Raw genomic sequence first — 21,825 nt, forward strand, 5'->3', positions numbered from 1 at the left:
GGGTGCTGTGGCTTTCCTTCTTCCCACGGAACGGCCAGTCTCTACCCTCCATGATCAGCTGCAAATAGAAAGTTGGGAATGTTCCTGTTGAGGCTTTTCCCCTTCTCTGCTGACCGCATTCAACCGCATTTAATCGCCCCTCTTCCTCCTACACGCGAATCTCTACCCATCAACTACACCTCTACCCTCTTGAGTAACCGCTCGCACCTTCCATGCAATAACTGGAAGAGTCTTGATTACATTCTTTGAATGAAATCCGGCTGCATCTTCTCCTTGTTCTCTCGTTCTCTCGTTCTCTCGTTCTCCGTCAAACTCTCGTTTTTTCGTAACCTTTGCGGAGCCGCTCCCATCACCTGTCAAACTTCACGATGACGATGACTCAACTCGTCTATCCTCTAGTTGCTGATCGGCCCGAGGATCCCCAGCCTCTTTACTCTCTTCCCTATGACGGGTCTTATCAAGTCCCCGTTACCCCGGTAGGACACCCGATGACGTCCATCTCCCAGGTCCCTACTATGCTACCTGCTATGGAGCATGGTAGTCTTTATGATTTCAGTTATATGCAGGAGGCAGTGATATGGCCCGTCAAGACCGAACAGCCAGACGTTCCCGGGCAAGCACCTTTGAGAAACACCCGTGTTCGCAATGGCCAGCCAACCCCGCCTCCATATAACGACAGCAACACGCAGCAGACGTCGACACTAGACTTCTATACCATGAGTCACTATCCTGTGGATGGGTTCCACCCTGTGAATGCACCACCTCCTCCACCCCCGCCCTCCCTTCCGTTGGCAGCTTGCTCCTATAACGGCAACGTCGAGCAGCCTCCCTTGCCTGAACACGACCAGTCAAGAAGTAGTCCTCCCGCTAGACGACGGCGAAGTAGCACGTCTGTCACCACGATAAATGGAGAGGCAGAAAAGCAAAAGGCCTCGCGCTCCAAGTTCTTAGAGCGTAACCGTCTGGCTGCCAGCAAATGTCGTCAAAAGAAGAAAGACCAGTCCAATCAACTGCAAACCCAGTATTTCGCGCTGCAGGACCAACGGCGGCAGTTGCTCACCGCGAAGTCGGCTCTGACCACCGAGTATCTCATGCTCAAGAACGATCTATTTGAGCACGCCCATTGCAAAGATGAGGCTATCGACAATTATCTGGATGGAATGATCGCGGACGTTCAAAAAAAGGTGGGAGGCGCTCCCCAACCATCTCCCGACGCTATTGCATCGGAATGCGTCGCCATGTCCATCCCCTCGCCGGACACGTCTGCTTTTGGCTTCGACGGTCCCGTGCAATTTTCTCCTTCGAGCTCAGGGACTTTGGAAAGAGAGGTTCTGGAAGAAACGGCCCGACGCGCTTCGATCCATTCCATGGTCACCGACTTCTCGTATTCTCTCATTGATGGCGAGCCCGGCGACACTATGGAACCAGAAATCGACTTTGATAGCCTTTTGGACGTGAACAGATGCGCCTAGGGCGTTTCATCGACGTGTCGGGGTCGATTTCACTGCCGATCTTACTGAACCGACAATTTCCCCAGATATCTTTCCTTTCTATCGCACAACTTTTGGGTCTCTGTGTATTTGAATGTCCAGCATCTGACATCACCGAGGAATGTGTCTTTTTTTTTCTTACTTGTACTTCTTCTTTCCTTTGGGTGGTGACGGCCTCTGGGCCTAATATTGCTTTTATCATACAACTTTAGCGACGGTGTTTGGCGTTATTGGAAAAGAGCATTTTTTGTGTGTGCGAGCATTCCTCCTACATTTTCTTGTCTGCCTTCCATCCTTCACTTTCGTTTTCGGTACTAAAAGGGACTGGCTCGCAAAGGTCAGTACACGCACGGATCTTTCCTTGCCTTCCTCTCTTTTCAACCTTTCTAGCGTCTCATAGCGGCGGCTATATGCAAATCCCCGCATTGCGATTCTTCCAGCGCTTTCTGCCTACCTACTTCTTTTCTATGGTTTCCCTTCTCCTCTACCCTGCCCACTTTGCTCTCTGTCTGTTTCCGGTTTCTTTCTATTTCCTTTTCTTTTTCTTTTCTTGTTGGCACGAATACGATGTCCCTACTTGACTGGCTTGACTGGCTCGAACTAGTCAGGTAGGATGCGTGTGCTTCAATCTGCTTTTTGTTTTTAGGGATTAGCTGCGAAAACGAATTGCTTTTTGTTTTCTTTTTCATTGATTATTGTAGAGTGCTGGGAGTGGGATCTATAATTGAATGTAGATGTAGAGGTTGTTAGTCATTGTATCTATCTGTACGTAGAATATGCATTCGGTCCTTTTCACAGTTTTTACTTTTTGTGCAATCTATATATTATCATTTATTTGTGTGGTTGTCAGTAGATAATCACGTGGTGTGGTGAGTGAGGTGAGTCCAGCTCGTTTGGAATGGGTATCGAATCTATACTCTATGCGAGAAACTTTGATGGTTTTTTTCCCCTAATCAAACTCTTCTTCCCCTCTCACTCGATCCTTTCCCGTTCAACGGCGCAGATTCTCCTTCATCTAATTCCTCTTCTTCTATTTCCAACCCTTCTTCCTCCATCGCCACTCGATGACCCACACCACCAGTATCAGCACGAACCGACCCAGAATCCAACAAGGCCTCGATCTCCTCGAGACTCTTCCCCGCCGTCTCAGGTAAAAAGACACCCACGAAGCCAGAGAAAAATAGGTCAAGCAAACCGAAGAGCAAGAAGGTAGCCCAACCCAATCCGGCAAGGAGATACGGGGTGGAGAAGGACCAGGTGAAGTTGGAGAGCCACTGGGCGGCGACGGCGATGGCGACGCCGGGTTCGCGGATGCGCGAGCTGAAGAGTTCCGACGTGCAGGGCCAGATGAGGGGACCCCAGGAGAAATTGTAGATGATTATATCGAGGTATATCAGGGCGATGGTGCCGATGGCGGTGGGTTTGATCGAGGAGGATGAGGAAGAAGAAGGGATGGGTTGGGTATGGTCGTTTTTGACGACAGTAGCGGTGGCGAGCATGCAGAGAGACATGCTGAGGGCGCCGAGGATGAGGAGGGGACGACGACCGAAGCGTTCGGCGATGCAGATGATGAAGATCAAGCAGCTGATGACTTTGAGGGCGCCGAAGACACCGGTGAGGAGAAGGGTGAGGGAGGCGTTGTTCTGGCCGACGAGGAGGGCGAAGAACTGTGGCCCGAAGTAGGCCATGGCGGTGGCGCCGGTGGACTGCTGCGCGAGGAAGAGCCAGATTCCCAGGGCGAGACGGCGCGTGTTACGCCATTGGAGAAGCTCTCGGGGGTGAAACCCGTCCATAGCGTGGCGGTCCGCCTCGATGCCGTGTTTCATCTCGGCGAATTCGGCGACGACGTCGGGCCCGTTCGAGGCTCGGATCCAGACGAGACTGCACCAGGCACGACGCGAGTCACCGTGCACGAGGAGCCAACGCACGCTTTCGTCCAGCGTCAGCATGCCGAGCCCCATCAGTGCTCCGGGCACCAGTTGCAGCGCCAGTGGAACCTGCCACTGGGACGGCGTCGGGTCACTGAATTGGATGCCGTAGTCGATCCAATAGGAGATGAAGATGCCCACGGTGAAGGTGAACTGGTAGCAGCTACCCAGGCGGGCGCGCATGTTTTTGGGGCTCATCTCTGACAGGTAGATGGGGATCACGGTGGCCGATCCACCGATGCCCAGGCCGCAGATCACGCGGCCCAGGTAGAAGACAGAAAGCGCGTGGGAGTTGAGCACTTCAAAGATGACGCCAGCGCAAAAGATTGCAGAGCAGATCATCATCGCGCGACGACGTCCGAGACGATTGGTTAGGGGCCATATCGCCAAGCATCCCACCAAAGCCCCGGCCTGTTGGATCCCGACGGCGATGGAACTCACGCTGGTTTGCTGGTCGGCTGTGTATCGGAAGTCGCGAAGAAAGGAATCGAAAATGAGAACGCCTCCTGAAGTTATGTATTAGCCCGGACTTTTGTTTTCCTGGCACAGGAGTCACCTACCGATAACACCAGAGTCGTATCCAAAAAGAATGCCACCGCAACAAATAACAGCTGTCAACCAGTAGATACGAAGCTTGGCCAATCGAGGGGGTGAGGAGGGAGGATCACCCAGAGGGTATGAGGATGCCTCATCGTGAGAGAGGCGGGTGTAAGAGGGGTTCATGATCTCCCATTTGGGGATTTGTGCAGGAAATGAAAATGAAGATGAAGATGAAGATGAAGATGAAACATGTCCCTAACAAGTAAAAGGAGTGCCGATAATGCCAAAAGGGGAAGGAGGTCATATGACGTCAGATGACCTTCCGAACAGGACAAACAGCCGACAGCCGACACGCAAGCCTCCCTCTTCATCGCGCAATCGCCGTGCTGCCCTTCATTGGTGACTTTCTTTCATCTCCTGGGGTTCTTGGGCTCTTTTCTCCCCCCTCTCCAGGATCCTCGTTTCAGAGAGCCGAGAGCCGATAGACGATCGCATCGACAACGGCTGTCTGCGCCAATGTGACTGTCATCCGAAATGAACTACTACTACTATATATACTTCCCCCTCGTATCCTAGATCAACCACCCCGATGTTGGTCCAGCGCTATCAACTCGCTGTATATGCTCTGATACTCCTTCCCGCCCATCATGGCTCCTAAACGCCCCAATTTCCTCATTGCCGTGGCCGATGACCTCGGTTTCTCGGACATAGGATGTTTCGGAGGCGAAATCCGCACTCCGCATTTGAATCGACTGGCTGAGCAGGGTGTTCGATTCACCGACTTCCATGCTGCAGCCGCCTGCTCGTACGGTGTTCTCCAACTCAAACGTCTATGTTCTTCTCGTTGACCAATAGACAGTCCCACCCGAGCCATGATTATGACCGGTACCGACCATCACATCGCTGGATTGGGTAACCTTGTCGAATGGACCAACATCTCCGGCCAGAACGGGCCCAAGGGCTCGCAGATGAGCACCGCCCCACAACGAGGTATGCCTGGTTATGAGGGATATCTGAACGAGCGCGTCGTCGCCCTGCCTGAGGTTCTTCGCGACTCCGGTTACCACACCCTGATGTCTGGAAAATGGCATCTAGGTCTAACTCCGGAGCGTTCGCCCTTCCACCGAGGCTTTGACCGGTCTCTAGCCCATCTGCCGGCCTGCTCCAATCACTACGCCTACGAACCCCAGTTGCAGGGGAACGACGACACGCCTACCTTCCTGGAAGCAAGCACTATCGCCCTGCACATGGAAGACGACAAGTACGTGAAGAAGCTGCCCGACGACTGGTACTCGTCGGACGGGTACGGCGACAAAATGGTCGACTACCTCCGCGACTGGCATGACCGTGAAGACGAGCGGCCCTTCTTCGCATACCTCCCCTTCACGGCGCCACACTGGCCCCTCCAGGCCCCGCGCGAGTACATTGACCACTACCGTGGCGTATACGACGACGGCCCAGACGCCCTCCGACTCGAGCGTCTCCAACGACTGAAGGAGCTCGGCATGGTGCGTCCCGACGTCGAGCCGCATCCCGTGGACGCCGAGGAGGTCAAGCCCTGGGACGAGTTCACCGCGGAGGAAAAGAAGCTGTCCTGCACGGCGATGGAAGTCTTCGCCGGCATGGTCGAGTGCATCGACTCCAACGTCGGCAAAGTAGTCGACTACCTCTCCTCCATCGACGAACTCGACAACACCTTTGTCTGCTTCCTCTCCGACAACGGCGCCGAGGGCGCCGCCTACGAAGCCTACCCCATGGTCCAGAGCGGCGTGATGCCCCATCTCCAAAAGTACTACAACAACTCGCTCGACAACCTCGGCAACGGCGACTCCTTTATCTGGTACGGTCCTCGCTGGGCCCAGGCTGCCACCGCCCCGTCCCGCCTTTACAAGGCCTTTACCACCGAAGGCGGCGTCCGTGTGCCCTTCCTCGCCCGCTTCCCCGACTCCATCCCCGTCGCCGACCACGTCCGCAACGGCGGAATCACCGACCAATTCGCCACCGTCATGGACCTCGCCCCATCTATCCTCCACATGGCCGGCGCCACGCACCCAGCACCCAGCTACAAAGGCCGTGAGGTCGTGCCCATGCGCGGCGCCAGCTTCTACGACTGGGCGCGCGGCGACGCGGCCCGGATCCACGCGCATGATTTCATCCAAGGCTGGGAAACCTGCGGCCGCGCGGCCCTGCGCTTCGGCGACTGGAAGATCGTGTATATACCGAAACCAAAAGGACCAGAGCGCTGGCAACTGTACAACCTTATCGACGACCCCGGCGAGATCCACGACCTCGCTGATACCCACCCGGACCGACTGAGTCAGTTACTCAAGCTCTGGGATCAGTACGTTATCGAGACGGGCGTGATCCCACTGAATCCCGACCTGGGTGACTTCTTGGAGGCTACGGAGGCACAAATGCCAGAGAATGCGTGGATGGAGTATGATTATTGGAAGAAGGGGGCGAGAGATGAACCGGAGAAGTTTATGAGGAAGCCGCCGCAGTTGCAGAGGGTTGTGAAGCCCTTCTAAGTTTGAGGAGCGGGCTTTTCACCGTGGTATGGTATGTGGTTCTGTACTATACTGCGCTATCTGTTCCACCTATGTGATGCTATGCTATGTGTGTTTCTTATGATTAATGATATAAAATGAAATGAAAGAGAAAGCTCACAATTAAAGCATTTATTTGATTCAAAATGTGATTTGATAAGATACAGATTCAAGACCCGAGGAATTATATCATCACGAAGAAATCAGTAAACATCTCCCCCCGTACGCATCGTGAATCAGCCCATGTCCGCGATGTATCCTGTCTCCGGGTCATTTCTTCCAAGAGGAGAAGCGCTTTGGCCGCATTCGGATGGCGTTGGACCCAGGCGCAATTGTCTTCAGGAACAGTAGGATTGGAATCATGAACGCCATGGCTCTGGGCCTCGCGGTATGGACCTTCCTCTTCATGTGAATCTTGTCTCTGACTATCTGGACCCGCCATCCGCTGCATAGCCTTGATGATCCACGCGCGCTGCTCATGTGAGCCTTCTAGCCCAGCCACAAACAGCGGCCAAAGGAACCCAATTGGCAGGGAGGAAGCACCCGAGGCCTCTACCGTGGCGAGCTGAATGATTTGATCGACGGCGCGATGTACACGGTCGGTGCGTGGGTAAATGACGAACGCCACGCGGTGAAGATAGATGAAGATAGCTAGGAAGTTGGCGACGTATTGGCGGAAGGTGCGGCATATTTGAGTGGCAACAGTGGGGCGGAGGGTATCGAATAGGTGTGTTTTGGGGCGGTTGTAGATGTCTAGGATGCGAGGGCGAGTGTTCCAGAGGGACTCAAGGTCTGCATTAACTTGGTGGGCGATTTGGAGGACGCCGAATTCGTCACTGACGGTGCCGCGACTGCGGTGGTGGAGGTCAATTGAGACGATTCGGCGGATGACTTGTTGGGTTTGTGTGAAGAAGTGGAATGCTGGAGCGGTAATGGCATGTTGGACGAGGTAGGCGGGTTGGGAGAGAAGAGAGTGCTCTTCCTCGTAGCCGTCGTCGAGAGGGTTTAATTCGTGGTTGCTGGTAGTTGGTTTAGACAAAGTGCCGAGATCGAGGAGGGGGTCGCCTTCACGACCAGCAATTAAGGCCTTGACGTCTAGAAGCGATACCCACGAGACGATTAGATGGCCGAAGCCGATCCATGTATTAATTTGCTTGCGATATTGTCGCAGTAAAAGGTAAGCTGAGTGGAGGTAGGATGTTTCGGGGCGCCATGATTCGGGAGTAGACATCAACTTGTTCATGTTATTATGAGATACGAACTGAGGACAGAGCAAATGGAATCCAAACCTCGGCCATCATGAGCAGGAATACAGCAGTGAACACTCGCTTCAACGTTGAAGTATTCATTGCCCCTTGGAGATACGTTTGAATATCCGAACTCGCTTGTTGATGGAATGCTGGTGCCATCCGCCACCGTTTCCCTTCTTTCATAGCCTTGTGGATATCAGAGTAGCAGTAGATGCTATTCAACAAAATGCTGCATTCCCGCGCAAGGGCAGCAATTACCTCGCGGATATAGCTCCATTCGAGACTTACCGACCCAAAAATGGTAGGAGGAGCCTCTGAGTCCATAAAGTAAGCCATAAGTTGTTCTTGGTACGTTGCCTTTGATTCAGACCTGCCCATATCAAGAGGGAAGTCATTTTGCCCGGCATCTGAATAGCCACTGTCGACGGTAGGTATGTCCTCAATTGGCCTACTCTCAGCTTGCACTGGGGATGATATATCAACCGCTAAGGGGAAGTCAGACAGCCCATTCGTCAAATCAAGGTGTTTCTGTTCCAGATCGGAGGTAATTTCCCCGATGAAGCCGAGCATGTCAAAAGCTCCTTGGAAGTCGGGGGCGGAACTGGACCGTGCTGGACTCTCCAGCACCGACTGTTGGCCTTGCTCGGGGAGATGAGCATGTATGGACTGCCGACGACGCTCGTCGGGCCGCAATACAGTGTTGAAGAAGTTAAGATCTGGACGATCAAGAACCGTCGAGACAGCTGTCCGAACGGGCTTCTGAGTGTGACCATTGTGTCGAGCGACCAGGCCCGGGACGATAGTCTTGTAGCTGCATTGCAGATGCAAGCGAACGCAATTGGCACAGTTGGGTTTGGCTTCGTCGCAGCGTACTTTGCGTGCTCGGCAAGTTAGGCAGCCGGTACGTCTGCGGGGACCTGATCGGCCCGAACCCCGTGCTTTGGGAGGAGAAGCCTGCGGGTTGAGTCAGTTGGAGGTAGAGGAGAGGGAAGGTGAAAGGTGGAAGGAAAGAACCCGTACCTCCATGGCTGAGACAGATTCATGACATCGGAAGGCAAGTGGTGGACGCTGGTCGTTCCTTCTGCGAGTGATTCTCGTAATCGTCCCAAAGGGGAAGGTGCGTTCCCCGCAGTTCGGCACGTGGCGTGATTCATTCACCTCCTTGGAATCTCTCTATCAAGGGCCTATATTATGCGAGTTGAGAGATTCAATGCTTCTAGACTCCCAGTCATGTCATATCTACTATATTGCTCATCATGAACGGTCTACATCAAAGACAATGGATCTATGCCGCTTGCTAGTGCCCATCGGCTTCAACATGATATACTTGAACCACGCCTACAGTCGCCCTCATTCCACAAACTCTTTCGATCTCTTCAATTTCGTGGACAAACACCTAGTGATGGAGGAAATCCCCGTCTCTGATGTGACCGATGTAGACATTCTGGGTTCAGGGGACATCCAAGCCTCTTGGAGCTTCTCGGTGCTAATACTCTCATCTTTCAATCGCAGATCATTGGTTAATACGCAAAGGCTGGAATCCCACCTGGTGTCGTTCAAATCCTGACAGTGTGAGCGCTTCAGAGGGTGCCTGGAGCCGTTACCTAGGCATCCGAGACATGCAGCAATGCAAGGTTTACAATGACGATCAAACAGACCGACAATTCACCAGCTCCTTCTCTTCCAGATAGTTGAACCATCAATGATTGAATATATTCAAGCGGTGACTCTAGAAAATATGAAGGTTTGGGGCTATTAATGCGAAAAGGAATGTTCCTGGAAGTTATTCTTTTCTAACCCAGTCAGTCTACGGCCTTCCCTGTGGATATACCATCACCTTCACCATCATCTTCATCACTTTGATCATTTTTACTGCATCCGTACCTACATAGATCAGTGGGATTTCAGAATTTCTTCTCATCCCACAGCTGAGATCCGATCAATCTGCTAGTCCATTCACATTGACTATTGCCGCCGATTCGCTCGCCATGGATCTGAGTGAGGTCCCTAAACTACAGGGTGCAGAGAACTTTTTAAAGAGGGATCGATCTCTCATGATATACCTTCGGATTCATGGCTTGTATCTAGTCGTTTCCGGATATGAAAAATGGCCAGTTCTCCCTGTTAAAACAGAAGGAAATGAAGAGGACCCCTTCATCACCGACAAAGATATTGCAGAAGTGGAAGAGTAAATCGAAAAATGGGAGCGTGAGAACTCCCAAGCGACAGCAATCATCCTCCTTTCTGTGGCTCCCGCAATTTACGATGAATACCAGAACTACACAAACGCCTCGGAGCTCATTGAAACGTTGAGATCAAAGTACCATCATCAGCTTTACGATGTCCAGTTTCTTGTAGGCCTCCAGACGGCGATTCGCACCACTTCTTCTGGATGCAACGGGGTACAGGACTACATCTACAGGATGAGAGTCGCGTTGGATCGATTCAGCAAGAGTCTCGGGAAGAATAAGTCTCTTGATGAGTCCGTCAAGACCCAGTTCCTTTTATGCAACTTGGGAGATGAATGGAAGACCTTCTGGATATATATCTCCGGATTCGCTTCGATAAAGAAAAAACTTCATTCGATGAAGTGTGTACGGTCCTTAGGGAAGAGGAGGTGCGAAGAGAATTTGATGCGAGGTATTATGAATCCATCAAGGGAAAGAACGGCAGGAAGCGGAAATTTTAGAATGGTCTTTGAAGTCCTTCGTCCGTGAATTGTGAGATCTGTCTTGCTTCTGTGGGGATGGATCATAGCCTGTTGAATATTAGGTTGTTCTGCTCATGTGCATTCGGTTCGAGGAGGAATTTGAGCTTGGACACCAGTGAGAAGGGGTATTAAGATGAAAGGAACGAACTGAATTGAAGAAAATTTTGTGATTGACTCCATCAAGTCTAAATTCTGAAAATACAATACATGGCAATCAACGAGAAGAAAACAAAACCTGTTTATTATACTGATATCCATCCATATGCAAGGAACTGATAAAAACTACACATACAACAAAGCACAATCAATCACTCTATTGCTTCCACTCCAGGGTCCCGTCGCCACGGTTGGTAGTGCATCGAGCCAGCACCTCCGACACCTTCTCGCGCACACCCTCCTTGTTGCCCCACTGGGTCAGGAACTTGTTGACGATCTCGCCGCGGCTGTGGTTGGCGCTCAACACGAACTCCTCGATCTCCTTCTGCGTAGGCAAGCCGTACTGCGCGTGCGGGTAGTTTTTGTAATCGGCGTCGCTGAAGAGCGGCAGCCGGGCCTTGCCCTCGGGGATCTCGAAGAAGGCGTCAATATCCTCCTGCTTGACCTCGGCGAGGGTGGCCGGTTGCCAGGAAGCCTGGCGGGGAGGCTTGGACATGAGACGGGCCTTCACGCCCTCGACGAAATCCGGGTGTCTCATGAACCTGCCGGAGATGTGGTGCTCCCGCTGGAAGGTCTCAGAGATGGACCACTTCTTACCCACACGCATCTGGCGCAGCGTCACCTTCAGCGAGGTGGGCGAGCGCACCGACAGCGTCTGCAGCGTCTTCTCGGCCCATTGCTTCTTTCCGTGCTCCCGTTGGGTCTCCTTCTCCAGGGCCTGGAAAATCTCCTCCACCGAGTTGAACGCGAAGCAGCGGTCGATGGCCTCCCGCAAGCTGCCGGCCAGTAGCATCGGCTCCTCTCGCTGCGGCGGCAGGCCGATGGAGTATTCGGCCATGGTCTTGTTGATCAGGTCCAGGCGCTCAGGAAGCGTGGCAGAGTCCCGGAACACCAGCTCCGAGAGACGTCCCGTCAGGTTGCTCAGCACGCTGGAGTGGAGGTAGTGCGTGGCCACACCGGCGTACAGGGCCTGGACACCCTTTAGGCGCTCCGAGGTCAAGGCGAGGTAGGTTCCGGTCTCGCCGTCTAGACGGGGCAGGAAGAATGAGCCACCGACGTCGGGGAAGAAGCCGATGGTGGTCTCGGGCATGGCGAAGAGAGTGTTTTCCGTGGCAATGCGGAAGGGGGCGTGGACACTGAGTCCGACACCGCCGCCCATGGTGATGCCGTCCATGATGGAGATGAAGGGCTTCGTGTACGTCGCGATGGTGTGGTCGAGGCTGTATTCGAGACCGAAGAAATCGGTCGATTGCTGCTGACCCTCGGCACCCTGCTCATTCTGCAAAGCCAGAGCGGCGACGTCTCCGCCGGCGCAGAGAGCCTTGGGCCCTGCACCGGTGACCATGATCACGTTCGCCAGTTGAGATTTTTCCCATTCCTATATGATTTCCAAACAACCCTTTTAGCAAACCGCCTTTCACACACATCTGTATACCACTGCAGGGAGAAAGGCAAGCTAACCTTCAGTCGAGGAAGGATCTTCCGGGCCATCGAACCGTTCAAGGAATTGAGCTTCTGAGGCCGATTGAGCTCAACCAAGCGCACGCCGTAGAGGGAGTTGAACAGAACATCGTCGGGCTCGTCTCCGGGGAGCTCTGTGGGAAGGGTTGCGGAGGTCGACATCTAGAATCATCCCCATTAGCATTTCCGCCTAGTCACAAAGAGAATGGAATCGATATCATTGGGAGGCACGTACAGAAGCCGTCGTCCTGAAAGCTGGGTTTGTCACCTTGGCGCGCAGAGGCATGGTTGTTGAAGCCCGCGAGATCCAGCTCGACGGTGTTGGTAACCGGGAGAAATTGCGGAGTAACATCAGGCAGGAGTCAGCCTGTGAAGGGAGGGAGAAGAAAGGAGGAAGAGAGAGGACCAAAAAATGGGGTGTGGAGAGAGGGAGGAACTGATGACGAGCAGCAGAAAGTATGAGATCTCCGCTTCGCTTGACCTCGGAGTTTTTCGCGGAGGGATTTTCCTCGACTTCCGAGCTGCTCAACTGCCGAGTTCCCCTCAACTGGTTGGACTTGCGAACATGTGTTAATCAATAATGAAAATAAGGCAGTGCAGTAGTCTGGCTGGAATGATTATTCTGAGAATTTTCTGATGTTTGATTTATCTTGGTGGTTGTCACCTTGCTGATCGCCCTCACTAGAGGGTTCGATATACTCATATCGGCTACATCGTCTTCTGTATCGTCCTAATATCTAAGAGAACGAGGGGGCGTACATTCAAAACCCCTCCTGTCGTCTTTCTAAGCCCTAGAATGCCACCCGCTGATCAGACGTGCAACAAATCCATATCCTATACCGCAGTCAAAACAAGACAAATTCATACATAACTCGAATCTATTTGTACAATAAATAACCTTTCTTCGCCCCAAAAGTCGGATACTAGGATGCATCTCCAGCCAGTATTATAATCAATACAAGGCCTTCGCGACCTTAGCAGTCAGGTCCCTCGAATGCATAGCCAGAAGGGTATCCAGCGCCTTCTTCTCGATGATCAATCGTCCCGTTTCCAGAATATCCTTGACATCCACATCCTGTCGGTCCAGGATCTTAGCATCCTTGCCCAGGTTGCGCACCGCCTCAAACAATTGCTCGTCCACACGATCAGTGATTAATGTTGACCGTCCGAACTCCCGGCCCCAACCGTTGGCTTTGAATATCTCGCTGACCAGATGCGAGGTGGCGCCCTCCGGAAGGGCAATCTCGTTGTCGATGATGATCAACTGGCCGCGACGGTATCGGTAGCTCAGGGCTATCCGCCACGCCTGGTCGTAGATCTTCTTAGGGAGACCCGTGGAAAAGTCACGGGGGTGAGGTCCGTGGGCAACACCACCACCCTTACGAATCGGCGAGGTCTTGTCTCCAACACGCGCCCGGCCGGATCCCTTCTGTGCCTGAATCTTCCTGTGGCTGGCGTGAACTTCGTCCCTCCACTTGGTGCTGGCGCTACCCTGTCGGGTCATGTCACCTTCGTACACGACGGCGCGGTGGAGCAGGTCCTTGCGGAGCGGCACGAGGAGATGGTTCTGGGGGTATTCGACAAAACGCAATGGCTCCATGGAGGGGAAGGAGTAGGTGGTGGCTTGAGCGGGCGCCGGGGTCCAGATTGGTCTGGAGGCGGAGTTGTTGGAGGAGGTCTGGGTTTCGGAGGATACCGATCGCGAGAAAGTCTTCGATAGGCATCGTTGCTGTAGAAAGGGAGAAAAAGAATCGTCAGATGTTAGCCAAACTGTTTTCCTCCTGGTGAGATAGACGATGGGCTGTAGGCAGGAAAGGATTCTGGGAAAAGGGAAGAGCCAGTACCGTTGTAGCCTCAGACCCCGAGAGAAGACCACCGGAGCTGCGAGAGAGCCATCTCAAGGCTCGCAATGCGTCGTTTCCAGGCATTGTGAAGGATACGGGGCCCGTGGAGGCGTGGGAGGTCTGGGCAGGAATATGGGGTTTGGGCAGGTGAAGCAGCAAAAGTTCAGATGGCGCTAAGTCCGCTGAGGCTTGGCTTTTCGTCCGCGAAAAAAGTTCCCTCCGCCAAATCGACCTCAACCACCTTCGCCCGGTCCCCGTCACCACCACACCTTTACTCTCTCCACCTCCCCCCTACGCCTTTCAATTCCCGTCACGATGGCCCATTGTGAGCGGGCTTCTAAGCCTTTGCTCCAATGCCTACACAAGGCTAGCAGAGGCCTCCCCAGCCTCCAGCTTCAGTCGACCCGGGCCTTCCAAACAACAGCCCTTGTTCGCGAGGCAGCTCAGACCGAAACCCAGAGCCAGCCATTTCACAAATCCCCCGACCCGGAGCTGGTCTCGAGCCCCCGACTGGAACGCCGATTGCTACGACAGGGTATCTCGCCCATCGGTTCCCGTCGACGTCGTGCGGCACTGCAGAACTCGGCCAACATCCCCTTCGAACAATTGCCGTACCAGTGTTTCCAGGAGGCCCGCAACGTTCTGATTGGCGACCGTGCAGAGAAGTTGAAGGATGTGACGGCAATGAGGGAGAAGATTGCCCGGCTCGAGGCCATCCCCACGGAGGAAGCCGGCGGGGAGCAGGTGAAAAAGTCGAAACTCGTGGCTATGCAACGCCATCTCGAGCATCTGAAGATTCTCGCCGACATCAACGACCCCATAGTGAAGAAGAAGTTTGAAGATGGACAGGGTGAGACTTCTGGATCTCGATGTGACAGCATGCTTTATTACACGATCTAACCAAACTCCTTGATTGTAGGTGACATGACCAAACCTATCTATCGCTTTCTGGCCGATCGGAAATGGAGGGAATACCGACGCAAGATCTTGGTTCAGCGCATCACGCAGATGAGTGTCATCCCCGACGTGCTTCCTCACTGCGATCCCGTGGCGGATACCAAGCTGTACTTTGGCCGAAATGCGGTTCAGCCGGGTGATTTCGTCAACTCGCAGCTCAGCATGGTTGCCCCCAAGCTTGACGTGCAGCTTTTCGAGCAGGGTGAAAAGCTTGTGACCATTGCTGTTGTGGACTCGGATATCCCCAACGTCGAGAAGGACAGTTTCGACTACAAGTTGCAGTATCTCGCCGTCAACGTCCCCATCTCGGTCGCAAAGACGAAGATCGATCTCGCCAGTCTCTCGACCGAGTCGCAGGTGGTTCTGCCGTGGGTGCCTCCCGTGGCCCAGAAGGGCAGTCCCTACCACAGACTGTCCGTCTTCATTATGGAGCAGAAGGACTCGAAGCCATTGGACTTCGCTGCCGTCAAGGCCAAGGAGACGGAGCGCGACAACCTCCTACTACGAACCCTCCAGGCTCGCTATCACCTGAAGGCCATTAGCGCGCATTTGTTCCGAACCCAGTGGGATGAGACCATGGCCGCCGTGATGAAGCAGATTGGATATTCCGACGCGGACTTGGAGCTCCGCCGGAAGAGGAGCGAAGCTCTTCCCTACAAGAGGAGAAATCCCTCGACCTTCCGGTGAAAACGCTCATCGGCCACTTCCCCCTTATTTTTCGTCTCTTGGTGTTTCTATCATTCGGTCCTCGCTATGTACTGTACAATTGATATGTATGAATATGCACAAATTCCCAACAAGATCCCAACCTTCCAGTCGGAACTCCAGACTCCGTTATAGGTATACAAGACAAGACAAGATAAAAGCGAATCATTCCTCGGACAGCTGGGCCGGCTGCATCGTGTTGCGCACCCATTGCATCTTCGAAGGCGGCCAGACGCGACCGATAATCTTCCCGTTAATCAGGCCCATCGGGATAGGCCCGTAGTTTCTCGAGTCCCTCGACCAGGGCAGATTATCACCACCCACGTACACATGACCTTCGGGCACCTATCCCCATCAACCAAACCGTTAGCCGCCATATCTTCAAATCCATAGCTGTAGCTCCAAAAAAGATTTCCAATCATACCTGAATCATCTCCTGCCCCTTCCCAACCTCCGTACTGAACGGCAGGTCACGGCAGACAAAATCCCCCGGCATCCCAATGACCCTCTTGGCGCCATTGACCCCCAGAAACGTCGGATGGTAGAATCGCACCACATCGCCCACCTCAATGCCTTTGCCGTGCTTGTGCACTCGCGAGATCAACAGGTAGTCGCCCCGCGGACTGAATGTCGGGTACATCGAGGGGCCCTCGCTGAGCTGCACGGTGATCAAATGCTCCCAGACCAACGTGCAGGCGCAGAAGAGACCCAGGCCGTCAAGGGTAAGGCGGAAGACGGCGCCGGGGGTGGCCTTTCGAAGGCCGGCTCGGAAAAGTCGTTCCATGAATGTTCCGCTAGCTTTGGAGCATTTCGTACGGGGAACGATATGAGGTGTTGCTGGTGCTGCTACTAACCGTCTAGCTATGATTTACTGCTGCTTCTCGGAGGTGGAAGCGGATGGAGCTCCGGGAAGGTCACGTGTGGGACCCTTTAAAAACTCGGTTTTTTGTGCGGAACATTTTCTTGCTTCTCTTTCTCTCCGTGCACCATGCGACAACACAACCACTTCACTGGCTGAGTGTGTTTTCGTCAATGCAGTTCGTGTTTCCTTCAAGGATCCAACAGTCGACACCATGATTATGCTTGGTCGCATTTTCAAGATTACCTGATCGTGCCGTACCGGTCTCTGCCTCTACCTCGAGATTTATGTGTCTACGGGTTTTGGCTATGATCATGGCGTACTATCACCGTACATGTGGAAGGTGTTACATTACACCAACCATGGCCTATCGTTGTCATTAACATCCGCTTCTAAAATTGCTAGAGCTCGTCGTTGCCGAAATTAAACACCAGAACGCGCGAGTGTGGACAGTGAAGCAAGATTGACATTTGTGACCACTACTTCTGGTGGTCGCATTCCCTGAACGATAGCTCGGCTTGGACCCCATTTAACTATGGGACTGGGATGCTGAGTGGTAATGATGGGAGACATTCTTAGAATTTTATAGGCATTATATCAATCATATCATATTATTGTTCATCGTGAATAAATGTACCATTTTCGTTCCATTACTTGTCATTCTGTTTCCACATCGCATCGGCATCTATCAATCATTAGCCATGAGCCCAACCCCCAATTGCCAACCACAACAGAAAAGAGCAGAAAAGAAAAACTCACCAGGATGCCTCTCCACCCCCTCAATCCCCCTCCTCAAATCCCTTTTCTCCCGAAAATCCACTCCAAACCTCTCATCCCTCTCTTCACACAACTTCTCCATCCCTCTCTCCCCACAAGCCTTCTTAACCATCTCATCCGACACAAAACTCCCCATCAATGACGGCGCCCCCATCGGCACCGCATCCCCCCGATCGACCTGCCAGAAGTGATACGTCTTGCCATACAGCGGCGCCACGTCCCTCATTTCCGACGTCTCGGCCGCGTTCCACGCCGCGGACGGCACCGGCGTCGTGCGCGGTAGGGGCATGATCAGCATCCCGCTCTTGACTTCGTACTCGTGCGTGTGCCAGAGGGCGCGCTCTTCGGGGGGCAGCGTCTTGTAGAGACGCGGTGAGATCATGTATTCGATGCCCAGGAGCTTGGCGTTGGCGGCGGTTGAGGAGTAGAGGAGGCATTGGCGGATGTCTGTTGTAGCGTTAATATGGTTATCTTGATGGAGATGATGTAGGCATGTATGGATTTACTCACCTTCCGAGACATGCGCACAGTAATGATTCGCCTCAACGCACCGAGTGGGGTCATCTGCGTAGACATGGAACGCGTTTAGATGTGCACAGATCTGCTTGACGGGAGTGAAGTCCTGCGCCATGCTGGCTCCTGTCTCGAGGACATGGCTTTTGGTGGATAGCGGGTCTCCCGGCACGTTGTTGGGATCGGTGGATGTGGACTCAGGCTTGGACTGGGACATTGTGGCTTGAGATTGAGTAGATGGGTGACTATTAGCGAGAGATGGGTGTCCCAAAAAGAGATTGAGCGGTTTGGATGCTGTTATATATGACTTTGATGTTGTAGTGGTTGTACAGAGATGGATTGACGTCACGATGATAGAGCATGTCCAAGCATACCTACCTATTCTACCTTACTGGATGGAACGATATAGTGCCAATCAAGAACAATCAGGTTTATGTGAATATCCAGATATTGACTCTGGAAAACTAAGTTCAACCATTGACATAACTGATTACAGCGAAGAACGCTCCTGCAAATGCCTACTACTTACTCTACGCCCGTAACTACACCCCAACGCCACCAGAATACCCATCCACTTACATAGCATTCTTCATCTCCCGCAACGCAGCCATAACCTCCACGGGATCTGTCTTTCCGGTCTTCTTCTGAATCTCGGGGTCCTAGGGGTGTTGTCAATATAACAGATCCTACAGCAGACGCGACATAAACCGGATGAAGAGGTATAAAACTTACATTTACCCTCATAAACACGTTGTGGAGCTATACTCGTCAATAAACAACCCAACCAGAGAGAAAGGGGGAACATACCTTCTCATCACCAATCGTGAATTTACCCTGCGTTTCTTGGTTCTGGTCCGCGAACGCCTGCAGCTTCTTGATCGGTTCGGATTGCGACACGGCAATGCAGAACTTCACATTGCCTTTGGTATATTCGTGGCCGGGCTGGGTAGGATTGAGTCAGCTCTGCAGCTCTACCCAATCACACGCGTGCCGAGTTTAAAGAAGGGTACTCACATAGACCTTCGTATCATCAGGCAAAGCCGCGAGTGTCTCGTTCAAAGCCTTGTGCATTTCCGGGGCCGTGCCTTCGAAGAACCGGCCGCATCCTATAGGTTGGTTGTTTAGCATTGCAATGTAACCCCCTCCACTTCCGACAGCTTATTCTTTCAAGCTCGCGTTTCCCTCCTCTCCAAAGGAGTAAGACAAAACAAACTCACCTCCAATAAACAGCGTATCACCCGTAAAAACCACCTTCTGCTCCCCATCCTGCATGAAATAGCAGATGCTATCTTGCGTGTGGCACGGTGTATGCAATGCCTTCACGGCGATGCGCTCACCGATCTTGAATGATTCGCCATGCGCCGGGGTCTGGGTGACAGACTGACAGTTCTTTCCTCCGATGACAGGCAGTTTGCCGAATTTGTCGAGCTGTTGGATTTTGTTAATTGATGTATTCAGAGAGGCATATAAGGAAGCAAGTTACCAGTTCGTTGTTACCGCCAGCATGGTCCCAGTGGCTTTTGTGGATTTCAGCTTAAATTCTTTCATGCGTACTTCTTGTTTTTCCCGCAGAAGGGAGAGAAAAGTACAACATACTGGTGAGTGTTGACGATGGCCGTGAGATCGATCTTACCGGCCTGAAGCTGCTTCTCCAGCTCCGGGATGACCCTACAGTCAATATTATTAGTTTTGCTTCTTGATACTTTCCGTTGCCGATCAATTCAGCGGTAGGTAGTACGCGAGCGTCAACATACTCAGGCGGGTTTGCCGGGTCAATAATCACAGACTGCCTCGTCGGCTCGTCAGTCACCAGGTAGGCATAGTTATTGCCCTTCCCGGTCCCTAGATATAGTCAGTAACAAAGCCATCAACAACTCAAGCCACAGGAACAGGAACAAAAGACACGTTCAGTGGATGACAAATAGAAAATGAATGCACGGATAGCTTACACATCGGAATCGATTGAATATGCATGGCTCTGGCGGCTTTTCGAGGTAGATGCGTAGAAGCGAGACGGAATTTGTTTCTGAAGCTGTATCCAATGGAGGATTGAACGGCCCTTGTGAAGCTCATGGAGATTGTGCAGATGCAGATGCGGGGTGTTGATAGTCCGTTCAGATGGTTGGATTGATATGGCCATTACCTCATAGGCTGGTGGGCTTTGGGGGTCAGCCACTCGTCGGTGACTTGTGGCGCGCGCTAGCCCTTATTCGGAATCTTGTCAGCTCCCTGTGGCTGAGCTTAATGCCTTAGATTTTGGCCTTTCTGCCTTGTCGTGATACATACTAATTGCTATTCTTCATGTTGTTCTATTCTATACAATATACTTTTGATCATACCATCCCTAACGGTCGACTACTCCACGCATCTGCCATTTCCCATCCGAATTTCTTCAATTCATTCAAATCATCGTTCGTCCCCGCTGCGCTTGCCACTGGTTCTTTCGTGCCGGAGGGCAGTTGACTCTTTGATATTTGCGGCACCTCATTAATCCCCTTGGGTATCTGCTTCTTCAATAGTGTCGTCCACTGGTTTGTATTCCCCTGGCAGACAGCCGAGATATAAACAAACGAAAGTAGCCGTCTCTGGGACACCCATCCCGTCGACCTCAAAATGTGGTCCAGCCACATATAGATCCCTTTGCAACGGCCATTCTCCTTGGCCCCCGAGACGTCCGTGAACGCGATAATATTGATCATTTCTTCCGTCAGCGCCGTCAAGAACGCCGGATACTCTTCCGTGATGGTCTGCAGGAAGCGATCCCACTTTGTAAAAGCGTCGGCCAAAGAATCCCCGACCCTGTTTCGATGAATTAGCATTTCACATCGGTCGTAGAATCAAGAGGAATGGGAAGATCGTACATGTCCCCAGCAGGCACCAAAACCGACTCCTCCAGTAAAGCATTCGAAAGTACCACCGCGCCCTGCTCAGAGTCCTTGCATATCGCAACCAGCTGCGTCGCGACCGACGACAAACGCTGCTGGACCTTCCTCTTCTTTTGCGGCGGCTCGGACGATTCCTCGTCCCTCAGTAGCGGATCGAGACTCGTCCGGACAGCAGCATAGACAGGATCCAAGTCCTCGCCTCCCGCGCCATTCGCGACATCGGGCATGGGTCCCAAAGCAGTAGTCACGTCCGTCTTGGCCCAGTAGTAATCCCAAAGCCACTCCAGGGACCGCTGGGCAGCATTTCGCAGCACAATGAGCGACGGCAATTCACGATGCGTGGCCTCATGTCGCAGCTCCACGAATGAGGCCGGTAGCCCAAGATCCACGGCTCTCTGGAACATGGTTTTCCGCTGACCGTGGAGTTTCGAGTCGACCAAGCCGGTCACGAATCTGAATGAACGTATCAGAGATCAAGTTTCCCTCCGATAAAGTCCAAGTCTAAGTCTGAGTCTCTTCCAGACCAAACGAAAAAAAGAGCCAGTGAGAGGGGAAAGAGCACCTACCGACAAAAGGCAGCAGAGTAGGTGGCACGGATGGAGAAGATTGAGTTTTTGAAAGAATCATCATGCAGAATGGCGTCGGTCAATAGAGCCGTGGATTCGATTGGATGGGGCAGGTTCCCGCGCAGCTTCCACGATTCAACCTTTTTCGCGAGTCAACTCAATCATCACACCAGGATAGATGATCTAGAAGGGGGGTTATGATGTTACCGTGGCGCAGGCCTTGGACCGCATGTCCGGCCCCTCGTAAGACGGAGCAGGGTAGAACTGATTGCGCACAGCAATTAATTGCGTCTGGTCCTTCCATGGCGAGAAGATGACTTTCGCCATTTTGGTCCTGGTCTCTGAGAAATGGTGAAATGCACCTAGATGGGGGATATCAGGCGAGGGTCCTGCTGGTACTGTACTCAGTATGCTGCGATTTTTATGGGCGGTGGATAGTTTTTCCTCCCGGGTCTCGGCCACTCTTCCGCCTCCCGCGTTTTCTAACGCCTCATAAAATCACTTACGTCCATATGATAGAATCTCACGCTCCGGGATCTGCCTCGACGGCTTTTGAAAAACAGTTTCAAGTGGAATCGTCATCGCTTGTTTATTATGACATTGATCAAAGGTTTCTAATACTCGAGTCTAAGAGCTAA

At 52.7% G+C, this 21,825-nt stretch overlaps 8 protein-coding genes across 8 annotated transcripts; 3 read left to right on the forward strand and 5 right to left on the reverse strand.

The window, feature by feature from the left end:
* Window positions 1-368: 368 nt before the first annotated feature.
* On the forward strand, window positions 369-1,472 carry atfB (bZIP transcription factor atfB; the record flags this gene model as incomplete). Its single annotated transcript, XM_053097624.1, has 1 exon — window positions 369-1,472. The coding sequence occupies one exon, from the start codon at window positions 369-371 to the stop codon at window positions 1,470-1,472; it is 1,104 nt and encodes a 367-aa protein (XP_052958442.1).
* Window positions 1,473-2,443: 971 nt separating this feature from the next.
* On the reverse strand, window positions 2,444-4,141 carry KD926_003613 (sugar porter family MFS transporter; the record flags this gene model as incomplete). The annotated part of the gene is made up of 2 exons (XM_053097625.1): window positions 2,444-3,924; window positions 3,979-4,141. 2 exons carry the CDS (start codon window positions 4,139-4,141, stop codon window positions 2,444-2,446), a joined length of 1,644 nt encoding a protein of 547 aa, XP_052958443.1.
* A 464-nt stretch (window positions 4,142-4,605) lies between these two features.
* KD926_003614 (arylsulfatase) lies at window positions 4,606-6,486 on the forward strand (the record flags this gene model as incomplete). The annotated part of the gene is made up of 2 exons (XM_053097626.1): window positions 4,606-4,763; window positions 4,818-6,486. The coding sequence occupies 2 exons, from the start codon at window positions 4,606-4,608 to the stop codon at window positions 6,484-6,486; spliced, it is 1,827 nt and encodes a 608-aa protein (XP_052958444.1).
* Window positions 6,487-6,688: 202 nt separating this feature from the next.
* On the reverse strand, window positions 6,689-8,780 carry KD926_003615 (Zn(II)2Cys6 transcription factor; the record flags this gene model as incomplete). Its single annotated transcript, XM_053097627.1, has 3 exons — window positions 6,689-7,738; window positions 7,794-8,708; window positions 8,775-8,780. 3 exons carry the CDS (start codon window positions 8,778-8,780, stop codon window positions 6,689-6,691), a joined length of 1,971 nt encoding a protein of 656 aa, XP_052958445.1.
* Window positions 8,781-10,777: 1,997 nt separating this feature from the next.
* On the reverse strand, window positions 10,778-12,433 carry KD926_003616 (mitochondrial 37S ribosomal protein mS47; the record flags this gene model as incomplete). The annotated part of the gene is made up of 3 exons (XM_053097628.1): window positions 10,778-11,998; window positions 12,046-12,243; window positions 12,317-12,433. 3 exons carry the CDS (start codon window positions 12,431-12,433, stop codon window positions 10,778-10,780), a joined length of 1,536 nt encoding a protein of 511 aa, XP_052958446.1.
* Window positions 12,434-13,033: 600 nt separating this feature from the next.
* KD926_003617 (mitochondrial 54S ribosomal protein uL4m) lies at window positions 13,034-14,009 on the reverse strand (the record flags this gene model as incomplete). The annotated part of the gene is made up of 2 exons (XM_053097630.1): window positions 13,034-13,810; window positions 13,926-14,009. The coding sequence occupies 2 exons, from the start codon at window positions 14,007-14,009 to the stop codon at window positions 13,034-13,036; spliced, it is 861 nt and encodes a 286-aa protein (XP_052958447.1).
* Window positions 14,010-14,240: 231 nt separating this feature from the next.
* Window positions 14,241-15,569, forward strand: KD926_003618 (mitochondrial 54S ribosomal protein mL38; the record flags this gene model as incomplete). Its single annotated transcript, XM_053097631.1, has 2 exons — window positions 14,241-14,775; window positions 14,845-15,569. The coding sequence occupies 2 exons, from the start codon at window positions 14,241-14,243 to the stop codon at window positions 15,567-15,569; spliced, it is 1,260 nt and encodes a 419-aa protein (XP_052958448.1).
* Window positions 15,570-15,752: 183 nt separating this feature from the next.
* KD926_003619 (glyoxylase) lies at window positions 15,753-21,514 on the reverse strand (the record flags this gene model as incomplete). The annotated part of the gene is made up of 18 exons (XM_053097632.1): window positions 15,753-15,932; window positions 16,012-16,385; window positions 17,206-17,670; window positions 17,734-17,981; window positions 18,316-18,395; window positions 18,469-18,495; window positions 18,544-18,678; window positions 18,751-18,842; window positions 18,954-19,164; window positions 19,220-19,253; window positions 19,333-19,404; window positions 19,491-19,578; window positions 19,686-19,768; window positions 19,880-19,935; window positions 20,076-20,535; window positions 20,598-21,074; window positions 21,188-21,327; window positions 21,395-21,514. The coding sequence occupies 18 exons, from the start codon at window positions 21,512-21,514 to the stop codon at window positions 15,753-15,755; spliced, it is 3,342 nt and encodes a 1,113-aa protein (XP_052958449.1).
* Window positions 21,515-21,825: the final 311 nt, after the last annotated feature.

This window comes from Aspergillus affinis, assembly GCF_023601865.1.
Source record: "Aspergillus affinis strain CMG 70 chromosome Unknown NODE_18_length_386147_cov_86_015627, whole genome shotgun sequence".
NCBI lineage: Eukaryota > Fungi > Ascomycota > Eurotiomycetes > Eurotiales > Aspergillaceae > Aspergillus > Aspergillus affinis.